This window comes from Uloborus diversus, chromosome 5, assembly GCF_026930045.1.
Source record: "Uloborus diversus isolate 005 chromosome 5, Udiv.v.3.1, whole genome shotgun sequence".
NCBI classification, from domain to species: Eukaryota; Metazoa; Arthropoda; class Arachnida; order Araneae; family Uloboridae; genus Uloborus; species Uloborus diversus.
The window spans coordinates 161,312,321-161,329,456 of record NC_072735.1 but is presented as its reverse complement, the minus strand read 5'-3'; the positions used below and the strand labels follow the sequence as shown (position 1 = coordinate 161,329,456).

The 17,136-nt window shown below is 34.1% G+C and overlaps 1 protein-coding gene and 1 non-coding gene across 2 annotated transcripts in view; one reads left to right on the top strand and one right to left on the bottom strand.

The window, feature by feature from the left end:
- The window catches only part of LOC129222868 (probable nuclear hormone receptor HR3), a 132,586-nt gene that overhangs the window by 27,965 nt on the left and 87,485 nt on the right, over positions 1 to 17,136 (bottom strand). Inside the window, exon 2 of the mRNA XM_054857427.1 lies at positions 2,180 to 2,265. Within this exon, the coding sequence (XP_054713402.1) occupies positions 2,180 to 2,265 (86 nt within the window). The remainder of the gene's footprint in view (positions 1 to 2,179; positions 2,266 to 17,136) is intronic.
- Trnar-ccu (transfer RNA arginine (anticodon CCU)) lies at positions 2,743 to 2,815 on the top strand. The gene has a single exon. It is a non-coding gene; the product is annotated as a tRNA-Arg (tRNA).

Sequence of the window (17,136 nt, the reverse complement as noted above, 5' to 3'; positions counted from 1 at the left end):
AACATACATGTCAACAAGATTGATAGCTAAGTTCCCAAAATATATCAAACATGGAAAAACATTTCTCTCTTTTTCCAAAAGAAAAATCTCAAATAAAAAAAAACAACAAATCATTTTTTTTTTTTGGAAAATACAGTAACGATTTCAAGTGCTGAACCGTTGTTCTTTCACTCAGCTTGACTAGATTGGAAAATATTATGTATACCACAACAAACAGTCATTTTGCAACCAATGTGTTTAAATTATTGGTACAGATGCTTATTTCAAAGATATGAGATTTTTCATGATATCAAAACTATTCCCATCTGGTTGCAGGACCAATTTTTGTCCTCCATCTGTTCTGACAACAAGAAAACCATACTCATCTATACCCAATATTACTCCCTCTTCATTCATTGAAGCTATTGTGACTCTTTGCTCCTGATGCATCCAGGAAGAATAATACAGGGACAAGAAAAAAGAAGGTCCAGACTTATTCAAATCGTTAATGAAATATTCCATGTTATTCATTGTGTACGCAATAACTTCTTCAATTCTCAGCTCCTTCAAAGTTTGGCCATCGGATGCGTTATAAGATTTTATAATATCATTCAAACACGTCGTTGGCTGAGAATTTGAGACATTAATTGCTATTCCCATATAGGCATGAGCTACATTGTTTTGAATTGTAGAATTCAACAGAATTCCACCAATTTTGCATTCCTTGCCATAATATATATCGTTCGGCCATTTGATATTTAAGTTTAATTTGTCATACCCATCTAAACTTTTTATTCCATGTACAACAGCCAACGCAGAAACGTGCTGCAAAATGGATAAATGTTGACCGAGATATGACGAAAGAGGCACAGAAACATGTAAAGTGAACATGGCACAGCCTTCTGAGCCAATCCACTTATTTCTCCCTCTGCCTCGAGCTGCTAGTTGTTCACTTGCGACAATTACAAGTCCATCACAGTGCGGGAAAAGATCGGCTATCATAGTGGTGTGGATCACTGGAAAATAAAAAAGCTGCCGTCCGACAGTCCCAGTTTTCAATTTAGAAAAATAGATATTTTTATCGAAAGATAACTTAGGGGAATGCACATTGTAGGGAACTAAAGGCTGAGGTTTTGCATCAGATTTTTCCTCTTCACTAACTAAATATTTTGAAAATTTGTCAACAGGAATTTCTGTTATTTTCAGATTGTTCATCAAAGTAATCAAACTTTTGTCATCTTCTGTCATAATGTATCCAGAGCTCGGGGAGGGGATTGATTGTGGTAAAGCAGTTTCTTGTAGTTGAAAATGTTTGAATAATATATTTTTCAACACATTTAAGCGTTTTTCACCAACTTCACCCGAAGAAATATAATCCTCTTTAAACGCAGCCGGCTCAATAGCTAAATGAACTTCTGATATAATGCAAACACCATCTTTCAATCTAGTTTTATAAATTACTGATTTGCCGTTGTTATCGTAAGCGAGTATTTCGCTTCCAGATTTGTGTGAATATTTTCCACGAAACACTGCGACGTCTATTTCATTTTCATAATTTATAGAAACTACACCTTCTTTGTTTTCAGAATCCTCTAGAGGAATATTCGGGAAAGACAGGTTGGAGCAAAATGCTAGAAGTTTGCCGCCACGTTCAACATATCGTACACAAATGTCATTAATTTTGCTATTTAATGCATCACTCAATATTATTAACAAAGACGTGTTATCTTCCCATAGGTTATTCGTCTCAACGGAATTCAAGTGGTAAATAATATACTTATCTGAAGGAAGGCATTTGAAAAGATTCCTTTCAAGGTTAGCATAATGTTTTCCTTCAGCATACACCATAACATTTGGCGGTTTGTTAGAAAGAAATGTTCTTGCATGTGCCATTTTTAAGAAGCCAATAACTTTTAGAAATTTAGAGCAATAACTGATCATCACGTTTCACATTATCGGCAAGGAAAATTCGGAAGAGTTTTGTTTACATTTTACATGAACGTTTTACGTTACGGTTACGTATACAAAAAAAGGCCCATGATAAGAAGGAAGCCGTTATAATGAGCTGCCATCTAGCGACAAAAATATTAAACAGAAAGAAATAAAACAGTAGAAAATGAAACATAAATTATCCCTACTCGTACAGCGAAGTAAGAAGTGAATTGCACGTGAAAATTGAAAGCAAATAAAATTTCTTTACCTTGCAGCCTTCACACGTGATAACCCCGTAATGTACTCCAGATGATTTGTCTCCACAGACCTTGCAAGGTATAATTTCAATTTGAGCTAAAAACAAAATAAAAATATTTAGTACATGAGTAGAATTTTTATTTTTTCAAATCAAGTAAATAAGGGTCAAATTCTAACAAAAAAAAAGTTCAGAAACCGTGCATACTTTGTCACCCCTGTCGGTCAGGAAGGTCATTTGCCCCCGCCCCCTCCCCCACATCTCCAGTTTTTGGTAATTAAAACATTTTCATGCGAGTTGGTGTGATTTTTAATGTTTGGAAAACGTACACTGAATATAGACCCTCCCACCAGGAAAAAATTTAAATAACTGGCTTGTACTTCGTATTACTACGTTAATCGCAGGAATTCTGTTTAAGATGCAAAAAATCATCGAAAAAAGAAAGAACAGAAACTGGGTTCCGAGAGCTCTGTTGAAAATCAAGCCTAGTAAAAGATCAATAAAAATTTTAACGAGGGTCTTAATCAAAGTGAAAATTTTTGTTTCAAGAAAATACTTTTGCCATAACTGTTGCAGCCCTCGTGGCCTAATGGATAAGGCATCGGTCTCCTAAACCGGGGATTGCGGGTTCGAGTCCCGCCGAGGGTAATATCTTTTTTTAGGCAAAAACATTTCCTTTAAAATTTAAAGTGCATTACTAAATTATTCCGCTCAGTGCATACTTTTATCATTTGTCCAGAGTTTTCTTCATTTTTGCACTTTTTTTTTTTCAAATTTCTTTTTTTTTTGGGGGGGGGGGGAGGGGGGTCTTTACTGGCGAACAGCATTTATTGACTCGACAGTGAGCACAATTTTAAATGATTTTTCATTCCAAAAGATAAACAAATATACATATGCAATTAAGGGTTTTGTTTTTCATTTATTTAAGTATTTGTTTTTATTGTTTTCTATGTAATTAGATAAAAACAAGGTATTCGAGGCACAATATCCCCTTTCATATTTTTTTCGGGGCTTTTGCTTTCACATTTTTTCGAATGAGTATTAATTAGGTCATAGGAAATTAGAGGCATTCCACTTTTAAGCATACAGTATTTGTATATTTACAAGTGCATCAACTTAAGGCACATTCTATTTTGCAGAAAATTATTTCACAATTAATTACTTTTATTATTTAACGATATTTACAGAAAAACACAAACTACTCCCGATTATTTTAAGCACAAAATCGTTCAAATTGATTTTAGTACATAAATACATACTAATATTCATAGCAAATCTGCGATTAATCAACAAAGAAAAATGACAAGTAAACAGCGCTATTTTTAACGCATTTACAATCGTATTTCACACCGCTTTGAAAATATGAAAACGAATCAAAAATGTATTCAGGCGTGTTTTCACGCTTTGTTTTGAAACAAAAGTTTAGCGTCAAGAAAAATAATAACAATACAAAATATAAAATATTCTAAATCTTGTAAATCAAAACAGTGTGCATCCCTTTTTTCTCTACCATCATTTACTTCATTCTTTGAAAGTTTTTTTTTTTTTTTTTTTTCTGAAATTGATCACTGTTGTGGTGTTTTATTTTTTCCTATATTTCACTCATCTAAAAATGTAAAAGAGTCTTTTCACGTCTTGGGAAGAAAAAAAAAAAAACTTAAGCTATTTTTCTGTAAGTAACAATATTTGTTTTAAATGGAAATAATAAGCGGAAATTTGAATGAAAAAGTGTACGAAATGGCAAAAGATAATAGTCACTTCTGTTTCATCAAATGATAACAAAATGAATAAAGAAACACATCTTTATATCAGATCATTACAAATTACATGAATTTTTAACTAAATAAAACGGAAGAAATGAACCAAAATAAAAGTTGGAAAAAAATGCCATTTTTTATACCACAAAAAAAATTAAGTTGTAATTTATTTTATATGAACAAAGAAGTTGATGTATAAATTAAACATTGATTGTCTGTCTGATCTTTGACACAGCGTTTCAATATTGTAAAATAAATCAGTTTAGAGGAAAAAAATTATACGATTTAGGCGGCTAAGAAACTGAAATAATACAATTCTGGTGTCGTAAAACGTGAATTTTCTAGACTTACAAGAAACAAATAATAATTAAAATGCCAACACACATTTTGCGTCAGAGTCGTTAGAATTTAGATCTAAGTGTTTAATCTCGATGCGCAAATCCGTGGAATTTTTCAAGGTGGCAAATGGTATGCGCTCAATGTAAATTGTACCAGAAAAATGCGAAAACCACGCCCATTTGCTTGTAAGTACATTAATTTCTCAAACCCACAGGGAGGTAATTGACCCTCTGCCCAGCCCAGGGGTGCCCATCCCCCCCAAGTTCAATGGCGCAAATCCCCCTCCCCCCCAAAAAAAATCTCAACACTCTTTCCCTTTTTTATCTTTTTATTTTTAGCTCTTTTTTTATTTTATTTACTTTTTTTTATATTAGTTATTTATTTTTTATTTTTTAGTTCTCTTTTTTTATTTCATTTACTTCTTTTTAAATTTATTTATTTATTTATTTATTATTATTATTATTGTTACTACTACTATTGTTATTATTATTTTATTAGAAAAGTTCAGTGCTACGCCAATGAGAGACACACAAACTAAATAAATAAATGAAATGAAATGTAAACAAAATACAATAAAATAAAATTAATAATGTAAATTAAAAATAAATCAATGAATAAATTAAAAAAATCACCCTCCAAAAATTTTGGTGGCGCAACTTGCGCCATATTCCCCCCTGCGGGCACCCCTGCCCCACCCCCTAAATGGTGGGTCTGATGATGAGGCTGTAAATTTAACATGTTTACAGCATGACATGGCACATATAGTTTGCAGGTAATTCTGCATTTTACTTAATTACTTATCATACTGCAGTTCGTTTAAATACGCTACCATAAGTAAATAAGAAGAAGAATCCATATGCGCTGTTGAAAACAAAGAAAACTTACTGTTTATTTCAAAGAATACTTTTTTTAAAAAGAAATGTTTCTCAAGTACATATTTCCACTCCAAAAAAATTGCTTTTCACATTTTTTTCATTTGACAGGTTAGTTCGTCCACCTCTTCATTCTGATTAGAAATTCAAATGAAATTCCATATCTAGCTAATTTATGAACAATCATCACATTGTTATTTGTAATTATTTCTAGAGTAAAAAACTTAAAATTGCCAGTGGCATGGTCTTGTAAAGGAGCTCAAAAAATAATAAATTAAAATAATAATAATAATAAGGGATTATGAATGAATATAAGCGCGTGGGGGAGGATCATAATTAATTTCGAATATAATCACAGGATGTACATCGTTGGTAATTTATGGGTTCTTACTCCAAATTCATTTGGATGTTTTCTCTGCTGTTCATCAGGAAAATACTGATAAAATGCAAAATTCAAACCTTATATTTTTTTAATCGATTTTTATGGATGCTAGTTTCGCTGAACCCCTGAACGACCTCTGTGGAACCCTGGGGTTCCGCGGAACACAATTCAGGAATCGCTGGGTTATAGTAAATACCCCACACCCCCACACACGAGAAAAGTTATCAAAAAATTACTCCTCATAATTTCATCCAAATAGCACCTTTCTTTCCGCAAGTTGATAGAGATTTAATGACGAGCTACTGAAAAAAAAAAGAATATTTAATGTGATCCTGGAATATATGTACTAGTGTTAATTAAGGGTGAACAAGATCGAAAATGACACCGAGAAATCCCCAACTTTGTGATAAAACGCCAACTCACATCCTCCTTGCTGGCGAAAGAAAGAAGAAAAAAAAACTTCCTCTATTAAAAAAAGAAAAGAGCTTCATGAATATTAACGCGACACCTCCCCCTCTCCCACCTCACGTCAGTCGGCGGGAATTATGTCGTTGGCGGGAACGATAACTTCGCTTCCTTTCTTTTCCAAACTGTGTGATGCTGCGGAAGCTTCCGGTTTTCTTATTCATTTTATTTACTTTTTATTCCAACAACAGGTCAGTCGGAAAAATGGCCACTGCTTCCTACTTTTCATGCAACATTAATTCGATCACGAGACGATGATTTTGCTCACACAAAGATCACGTTTCGGTGATCATTTTTTTTTAAACACACACAAATCAACAAACAAGGATGTTTTTCTTCCAACTACGATTTTACAACTTTTGCATCTTACGTAAATTTGTTATTATTATAGATGCATAACATGAAATAATGTAGCATTTTTCATAAACTTTATCTTTCGTTAAATTATTCTGTGAAGAACACCTAGCTTCCAGCAGGAGCGCGCTGAGTTTTGAGGAGGAAATTTTGAATTTTGAGTACGAACTTTTGAATTTTACCGAATGATAAAATATAACCATGCGCACAACATATGTTTCAGAAAAAGATACATTAAGCAGGGGGCGGGTTTACGGTCTATTCAAGGGGGTGGCGGTTGAACCGTAAAAGCCGTATTCCTCCCTCAAACCAGTCATGTAGGGGGGGGGGGAAGGCAGGGATCCTGTATTTTAAACACTAATCGCCTCGCCCCCTATCGCCCCTCAGGAACTTATATCTCCCCCTTGAAGTGTTAAATCTCCCCTTTGGGGGCTATCACCCCCAGTGTTGGAAACCACTGTTCTAAGTCATAGAAAAAAGTATTATCATACCAGTATAGTGAATTTCATGGAAGAAAAAGGTTGGAAGACACACATAGAAATATAAAAATTATTAATGTTTAAAAACGGGGGGAGGGGCGAGCTTAGGTTCAAATCAAAAAGAGGGTAACGCTGTTCATCCTCGACTACACTAACTGTCTAAACTTAATTTAAAGCAAATTTGTGGAATGTACTTGATTGAAATTAGTAGTGATAGCTATTAATTCCTTCACTTCTATATTATTGGTTTTAGAAAATGACGATCATGGACCATGGAGGGGGCGGTCGCCCCCACCATCCCCTAGTAAATCCGCCACTGACATCAAATATTGAAAACAATTGCATTGCTGTCTTTTGCCGAATCGTCGGGCCAAATTTGCCGCATAAGGAACTTTTTGGGAGGTCGCGGTAACCTCCTATCGGAGGGCTTCAAGACACATATGGATGTGAAATACTCGTTTGAAAGTAATACTTGGCATCACGTGAACACAGCGCCGGCTCTCGTAGTTTTGCCGCCATAGGCGGCATTGACAAATCCCCCCTCCCCCCATTATTGAATAGTAATAATAATAATATAAAAAATTAAGATATTAATAAAATAAAAATAATTGTAAAGTGCTTAAATTTAAAGCGAGTTTCTAGTTAAATTCCTAACTGAGTTTTACATATCCAAGCACTGGTACACACTTCAGACTACTTTTTTTAACATTAAAATAGTGCATCTTAAGGCATTGAAACACATATTAATTGTTTCAAAAGACTTTTAAATCACTCAATTTGCCGCCTCTAAAATTAAACTGAATTTCTAGCTTGGTACACACTAAGTTATTTTTTTTAGCATTGAAGCAGTGAATCTTATGGCACTGAAACAGATATTCTTATTTTTTTAAAAAAAGTTTCAATTTCGAAATTTGCCGCCGCTAAAATCTGCAGCCCTAGGCGGTCGCCTAAATCGCCTACCCCAGGAGCCGGGCCTGCGTGAACAGTGTACGACATTTATTTTGCAGTCCGAGGACAAGAAAATATCATTTTCGGTAATTGACCTTTTCCTTACAATTACGTCTTTACTGGTTTTCTAACTAACATAAATTGCTATATTAACCGATACAAAACGGGCTGAAAATGTAAAAATTTTGAAGTTTTACTTTCGTGAAATAAAATTGTCTAGTATATCAAGACCACACGACTGTTGTGGTAAGAAAAAAATAGTCGGGGACCTCACCTTCAGGTTTGGTGGTATTCGCCAAAAGAAAATACAGTCGACTCCCGCTACAACGCGATCCGACTTACGCGAAATGGCTATAACGCGAATTTTTTCACCAGTAAAGAATTTTAGACATAACGCGAATTTCTCGTCCGCAACACGAAAACTTTCGGAAGGGAATCGCGGTCTGTAAGTATCGGCTTTGTTATTGACTAATATTTTTTTTTTTCCTTTTTCTGTGAATGGACCTTTATCCCTTTATCATCACTGAGAGCGGAAGTTCCCACACTGTACTAGTCAGATACATCGCTTAATACAAATAACTACTCCTCATTTTTCATTTTTTTCATTCTAAATGTGAAAGTTGTTGAAATATAATGACACCTAAGAGCGATGTTTCATCTTGTGAAGATCGAAACGAAAAGAGAAAGTTTCTGACAATTAAAGAAAAGCTAAAGATTATGTGCTTGAACAGCTATTAAATGCGTCGAAGGTAGCACGACAATTAGGTATCAGTGAATCGTCCATATGTACAATTAAAAGTCAAGAAAAAAGGAAATCCGTAAAATTTCACCAAAAATTATAAAAATGGAAGCTGCTCTTGTATTGTGAATCTTATGAAACCAGGAAGAGGGGTGTTGCCATGTAGAAACGTAATAAAAGAACTAGTGAAGCAACTGTATTGTGTATTTAAAAATATATAAGTAACGGTTTGATCACGCAGCATAAATCATAATCATCTTCATCTTTTTAAGATGCAAATATCATTACTGGATCTTCTGTTCAGTAAAACCATCGAGCATTTGTTTTTCTTACTACAAACTGTACGTACCGTACTGGTTTATATTATGTCTTTCTTCCCCATTGATTTTTTTTTTTTTTTTTATGTGCATCGTAGCAGTGTTTCATGTTGAATAAAACGGTTTGTTTTTTAAATACAAGTAAAATTCATGTAAGAAGCAGTAATGTATAGTTAAGAAATGGTTTTTAACTGTTTAAGGTGGTGTTTACAAGTGTCTAAAATGATTGGTTATGTTTATAAAAGTTTTTACACATACCCTTTTCCACAACGCGAAACTTCGACTTACGCGAGGGGTCTTGGAACGCATCCCTCGCGTAAGTCGGGACTTGACAGTATGGTTTGAAACCAATTTGCAGTATTTCTCAATAAAAACCGTCAAAATATTTCTGGTGAAGGCATAACCCCACCCCTCACCACCCCCCTCACTACAGCACTGTGAGAAAAATATTTGTTGAAAGTATTACCATTAAGCATCACTTGAATAATTAATGATATTTATTTATGCTTGGACAAGAAAAGGCCACATTTTTAGTAATTATTGTTTTTCCTACAATTCCGTTTTTTAACTCATGGGAAGTGCAACGTTACCGATGCTGTACGTATATGAAACAATGTAACAATTTACATTAATTTTATTTTTTCGTCAAAATTAAATTGTAAAGAATACCCAGCTTCCACACACATACAGATGTGAAGAATTTGTTAAAACTACTATTAAGTGTCACGTGAACAACTAATGATATTTACTTTGCTTTGCGTGAACAAAAAAAAAAGAGCCGAATTTTTAGTAATTGATGTACAGACTACAATGTTCAGAAAGGTAAATTTTCAGTTTCAGAGAAGACTATTAAGTATCTTTGAAAATTTGTTTGCTTTGAAATATTCTTTGGCATTTTACAGCACAATTTTCTTAATTGTATATGCATCATTATGGCATTACAGCAATGATGATGTGCATACAATTATTGGTTTCGGCTTATAACATGTTATTTATGAAGAAATAAAAGGAAATATGTTAACACACAGTTGATATGTACATGCAAAATATAATCGTGAAATGTGAGCATTACCAACAGGGACGTACGTAGAAATTTATTTCGGGAGGAGCCAAAGCCAAATATTATGAGAAATTTCCAAATTTAAGTTTAGAAATATTAAATCCTCATTCACAATGAGTGATTTTAAATTTATTTTGAGAAGGATTTAAAATAAATAAAATAATCCCTTCGACTCCCTCCTTAGAAATATTAAACCCTTATTTACAATAAGTGTTTTTAAATTTAATTTGAGAGGGGGTTCCCTCCTTGATTAACAAATTAAATTGGCATTCAAATTAATTAAAAATAACTTTGGCCCAAATTTACGTCCATTAACAGGTAAAATGAAATCATATCACGTAAGGGAGATAAAAATTCAAAATATCGTTATTCGTTACAGTATACAGAAAAATAAACATTTATGTAGCTCAATTCACCTCAGAACAACCGCAAGACATCTGATACCAGAAACAATTGTGAGATATACCACACTGTTAAAAATTCAGGAAGATTTTCTGGTAATTGTTACTGTAAAATGGCGGACTAACGCATCGCTGATTTTTACGGTAATTTATACCGGAAAAATAAGCGATCCCAGCGCCAATTGGTTGCTGTGGCCTACCGAGGAAACCGTAAAATTTTACAGTAACATTTGATTTTTACGGTAATAATTACTGGCAACATGGATGCCAGTAACAATTACCGTAAATTTTCCAGAAAATTTTTAACAGTGCACTGTTGTGTTCTGAGACGACGATATACTGTATTATTGCAATTCGTCATGATACTCGAGTTTCAGTCACTAAAACGTCATAGATAATGCATGCAAACTAGTTACTCATTTATTTCAAGAAAGAAGTAACTGATAACGTTTTTTTTTCTTTTTCAAACATTCTTTAAAAAATAAACGTAAGTTTTCTTCCCATAATGTTTACTAAACTGGGTTTAGAACATATGAAAACATTACCATTGTTTCTAAAATTGCTGCATGTTGGTTTCTCACCATTTGCAAAACTAGTGCATTCCCCTAGGGATAGGCAATTATTCTTTCCCGTAGCGCCACTATCGAAGGATATTATTGCCACTTGAGGATTCTTCACGTCTGGAGGATTCTCTAGGAGGATGCACCTGGACTCTTCCGAAGCAAGTCACTACAGGAATTTAAATTAATCGAGAATATCCACGAAAAATCGACGCTCAAGGGATCTTCAACGAACGTGCTGCATCATGTGACATATGGACACAGGCAACTTTCTACTTTTAAAAAATCCAATAAACTAATGCAATCCGTGTACTCTAAATTCCGCATTTTACAGCTTTGCAGCAAATCTGAAAAATCATAAAATGAAGGGTTTTAATGAGTACAAGTCACCGTTTCTGATAAGTACATGTAAGTATTTCTTACAATTTGTACTCTTTCTGATGATAAGTGATTAAGACCCTCTGTATTTATTTAAGTGGTCAATATCAGAGGGTGCAAGAGATGCTTTTATTGATCTCTGTACCAGACGTCGTTGTTGTAGCGAGCAAGATAAACGCTTGAATAGAGGGATTCAGTCATTCATTTAGAGTGAATTATTCTACAGATCCGTAAGTATCTACTTTGAGTCTTTCTCTAAAATAAAAATTTGGTATGCAGCCTATGACTCTATCCATTATCTAGCTTTTCAAGGCCGCCAATACAGCTTGAACAGATGATATACTTTGTTTTAATACTCAGAGTAGAATACGACTATAAGTTAAGTTTAGTTGGAAAATAACGCTGGTCCGTGTGGGTAATATCCTTCATGTTACTTTAAAGCAATACACAAAAACTTGTAAACATTTGTTCACATCACACAAAAACGAATTGTAATTTATATTGCAGTACTACATGCAGACTTCATTATACGTCGTTTGAACTAATAGTATCATGCGAAATATGATGATCTTTGTTATGCCTGAGAGTCTCTTGCCTGTTGAAAAGTAAGTTCCGTTTACTTGAATTTTGACATCACAGAACTCGTATCCCCCGAAAATCTGCGACCTGACAGTCAATTTGAGGGAGACTTTCTTGGGCCTTGACAAATTAAAGTAGTCAAATATTCATTGATAGTTACTTGGGTTGCCAGACGAAATTGGTTTCTAGACCACCAGAATATCTGATAAAAATGTCTATCGCCAAAACGTTTTGTAAACTTCTGAATTCTGCCACAAAACTTTATATTATTGTAAGTCCTCACTCCTTCTCTTCCCGACTGCGTACTCGCCAAAGGCCAAAATAAAAAGTTGTGGAGATAATGGAAGGTTAAAAGTTATCTAAATCGGAGACAAAAGTTCTTCAGTGAACCCAATACTACAGGTGACTTGCATTTCGGGCAGCCCATCGGACTCGAAAGATGTGTTAGTTGGCCTTGCCAGATCCGGTCACGTTTGCCCAAACGAATTTACTACGCGGAAGGACCTGCTGGGAGTCGAATGGTAAGATTCGGTAAGAAAATATCCTTGGCCTTTCCCACCGGAACAAAATAACTCCATTGAGGAGATTGATGGCGAATTGTGGTGAAAAACGCTGGGGAAGTTTCCATCCATTTTCGCTCCTAGTTCTCACAGATTGGAATTTAAATCGAAAATACCGTAGCCTCGGTCAGCATTTGATTAATTGATGCGGAAGTTCTATTGTTCCACTCTGGCTTTCGAAGAACTGCTTGCATCTGCTACTCCGTAAGATTCTAAGTGTCAGATTTAAAATCCTTTAAGGGCTGTCATATGATTTTTTGTTTCAAACAATTAATTCTTCGACATGATAAATAAAGTACTGTGAAATTGGAATTAAAAAAACAACGCAGGCTCGAATGAAAATGGTTTCTATGCATAGTTAATTCTATTCCAAACAGTAATACAAAGGCATAGGTGTGTGAGGTACACACCAGTTGGGATAGCTCCTTCAAAATATTTTCTTCATCTATATAGAGTTACAGTGAAAGGCCGAAATCACAGAAATATTGACGGAGCCGGTGGATATCAACATTCACGTGTCAAAGACATCTGCGAAAGTCCGAATATTTTCGATGAATCACCGATGAAAGTCAACGTCCTCCCGATCTTTCATGGTAACATATATATGAACCGAACATGAATTGGGATATGATTTTAAAGATTCATTTTAAACAATTATCAAACATATTTCTTTATCAAACATATTTCTTTTTAGAATGAGTGGCAAAAATATTTATTTTTACTCAAAATCTATGGATGCAGATATACTACAAACTACAAGACAATATCTTCTATAGATGCTTCGTCAGAAATTTGAAAACTAAGCGCCTGTGGACATTACTGGCTTTCAACTAATTTAATGAAAACAAAGATAAAAAGCATAAAATAAGAAACAGCTGATTGAAGTAGACAAAAAAGACAGAATCAATTTCATAGAATGTGTTTAGTTGATGAGTTACAACTTTTTTTTTTTTTTTTACAATTTTCTCTGTAAAAACATAAGTTGTGAAATTTGCCCGTTATAACATTTTACAAATATAGACTACAAAATTCGATGCATGAATGAGTTTTCAAAACATGTAAATGACGGTTTTTTTTTCTTTTTTTCGTTTAAATATTTCGAGTAAGAGAATGTAAATTTCATTTGCAATCAGTCTATTTAATATGAAATGAATTTAGAAAAATGTTCACTTACTCTTTATTTGATGTAAATGCAACAATATCATGAAAATGTCAGCAACTAGGTCGGACTCAAAATTTTCGTTTTTGAAATTGAAAAATCAGGTTTGATGCTATTGGCTTTAAAGCCCATTGCAATCATAAAAATGAATAAACGAAAGCATTAAAACTTTTGTTTGTTAATTTTTAGAAACAACATGCGACTCTATTCTTTTAAATTTTTTGGGAGAAATTAGAAAATGAAGAGCTAGCAGGGGAAAAATAACTTAGAATTTCTCCGGGAAATCTCTCCCAAAATACCGAATTTTTTTTATTTTTAAAGTTCCATTTTATTTTGCTGAAGACCTCGTAAGAATCGGCGTCAGGTTAACTATTTTCATTTTAAGTACAATGTTTTTGAACAAATAGCTTTTATAGCCAATGCAGCAAACTTACAGTTCTGAATTAAAAAAAAAAAAAAAAAAAAGAATGCAAAATAACAATTGGTATAACACTACCAATAATTTTACAGAAAATTTAAAAACAATGAAACCTCATAAGAAAAGCTACAAAAAAAAAAAAAAAAAAAAGAAAAAAAAAGAAAAAGAAAAAAAAAAGAAAACTGCGATGTGTCTTGTTCACATATGTAAAAACTGCAAAGATCAGATTGCAATTCTAGAAAAACTCAAAGTAGTTTCGAGTTCTAACTTTGCTTCCCTATGCAACTAATCAACAGCATTCACCAAATAATTAGATAATTAAAAAGTAAAAAATTGGAAGCACACGCTACACTGCAGATCATGACATTTACAACATACGACGGCAACCTCTGGAGCATGGAATATCTGGTTTTCATTTACCGCTACGCGAACCGGTTTAGTTATTCATGTCTTAAATGTTTCTTTATTTCTTCTTTTTTTCGTTATCTCTCGCGTGAAAACCTCCCTTCCCTTCTCTTCACGAAGAGACGATGTCCGTAGAATAAATATCCCATGCGGCCTTGTGCGCGGGAAATTTCATTTTTAACCTTCGGAAGTATATCTTCAATATTTGATTGTTTTTTTTCTCCCGCAAAGTATACCGTTTGATTTCACGAAACGATTTTAATTTTGTTTATCCATGAATTAAAAGCAATTACGTAAAGACGTTCTATTCTGACAGACACGATTTTCATTGCATTGAAAACGATTTGCATAATATTTAAGATGTAAGTTGAGGATCTTCTTAGCTATTGATTCTGTATTTATCACTCATTTTATGAGATGTACTTAAATGAGTGGTTATTGGCGTGACTATTGCTTCTTATAATCTTACAGAAACTAGAATTTAAAAAGGCGAGGCTTGATGGAATGATTTTTTTTCCGAAAAAGCTTGAACTGAAATTATTTTCTGAAGTGAAATTTTGATTTATTTTTTGCAATTTCTGTAATCGTCAAATCACGAGCTATAGATGTTACCTTTACTATTTACTGATTTTATCCGAATATGTACGACAGAAAAAACAAGAAACATAAATATTCTTGCTAAACTAAATGATGCGGCTTAGTTCCAGCAGGGTTACGGAGTCGAAGGCTTTACATTACAATCAGGGTCTGATTAAGATAAGGCGCGCAAGGCCAAATAATTCCCCCCCCCCCCCCCGTATCAAACTTTATAACTTCAGCCGTTGGCTGAAACAATTTTAGCCATAGACTAAAGTCATTTCAGTCATATGGGGGCCCTTAAATATCGGGGGCCCTAGGCCAGGGCCTAGTTGGTCTATTCAGTAATCAGGCCCTGATTACAATTTCAGGAGTCAGGGTCATTGTTGGATTTACATGTTTGGGAATAGCAAAGCATTTGGGGGGGGGGGGGGGTTTGTCTGCAACAAAACTTGGTAAAACACATTTCACACGTGCATTTTTTGGTGTCCATCGGGGCTATAGTGGCGTAGCGAAAAAATTTTCATATGGAGGTGGGGATCATGAAATTTTTCGAAATTAAAAGCCGAAAAGCACAATTTTAGGTCCTTGCATGCGTGTTTCAGATACATAATTTTGTTGTCTCATGGGGGAGGGGGGAGAATGACCCCTTATCCCTCCTCTCTTGGCTACACCATTGGTTATCTGTGATCTGGGGGAGGTGGGGGCGTAATTGCGATATGGTAAATCCGTCACTGGTCGGGCCCGGTCATTTTTCTTCCGAGTCATCAGCTCTGCCACGGCTACGAAGTCGGAGTCGGACTAATTTTACAGTAAAGAAGTCGGGGTCGGATGCTTTAAAATTCTAGGAATCGGAGTCGGAGCCTGCCATTCTCTCTTCGACCCCGCAGCCTTGATTTCTAGTCAGCATAATTCGCTACTACCAACGTTAAATTAAACTGGCAACGTCGAGCGACAAGTATGATACTGCGAAGCGACATACGTATCTTTTGCATTTCCAGCAATTGAACATAAAGATGAAAAACTTTTCCAAACGGATAAAATCTCTCACGTACATAAAATAAAAATAAATAAGTATTGTGTTTATAATGACTTTAAAAACTGATCTAGTCAATTTGGCTTCAAAACTGGGATTTTTGAAACATCATATGATTTATAAATCAATCTTTCAGTTCAAAACGGGGGAGCTAATTACTTGCTTCTGACGAGTAATTAAATTCCCCTAATATAGGAGTAACACGTAATGAATTTAGAACTTTTGACTTTGGCTGTAATTTTGTCCGTTTTTATGCATGAAAATTTAGTTGATGACTAAGAAGGGAGAAAATAATACCCTTCAAATTTTCGTTTTTTTTACTCTGAATTTATGTCTTAAAGATCAAAATTAATGAGGCTCAGACTGCTCGTATATTCTGTTTCATCCAGTAATCTGTCTTAACAAAGTGCGGATTATCGGAAGACTTGATTTAATGAGATCCGGCTCATCCAATAATTTGCATTAACAAAGAGTGGATTACGTGAATAATGAAATGTAATGAAATCTAGATTAGCGAAGAACTACTCATGGAAATAAAAGATAAAGTTGCGGATACGTTTATATTGATTGTAGTCAGGTATTCTAAAAGTACAGAGAGTACTATACAAATAGCCGCTGTAGAAACTTAAAATGACCTATCCCAAGTATGATAAGAGGTTCAAATAAACTGTGTCCAAATTGAACTCCTTTTATTTCTCTCATAAAAACTTTTAAAAATGCTTCTACATGTTCATTTGGCTAGTAAAATACTGGTATCTTATAGCTATGCGTGAATGAATAGCTTGATAGCTACTCAGTCATAGCTTCGACAGGAGATCACAACCACTACTAAAACTAGTAACACATTTAAAATAATTTTCAAAATATATGCTCAACGTGTTTTTAAATTAAAAAGTGAATTAACAAAGAAAAAATGAAGGGGAAAGAATAAAAAGTAAAATTATACAAGCGCTTTCTTTATTTGTCTTCCAATATGTAATTAAGATTACACAAGACAAATGCAGTGATAATTTCAATTACTTGGACATTTATTCTATCACAATCACTTCTCTTTTGATGATTCTAAAAGTCATTAGTTGCAATGTATATGTAGACTGTGTGAAGTGAATTTTTTCTCCCATAAATAGAAAAATTATTTTGAAAAATAATAAAAAATATCAACCCGACTAGGTAAACTATTCTCTT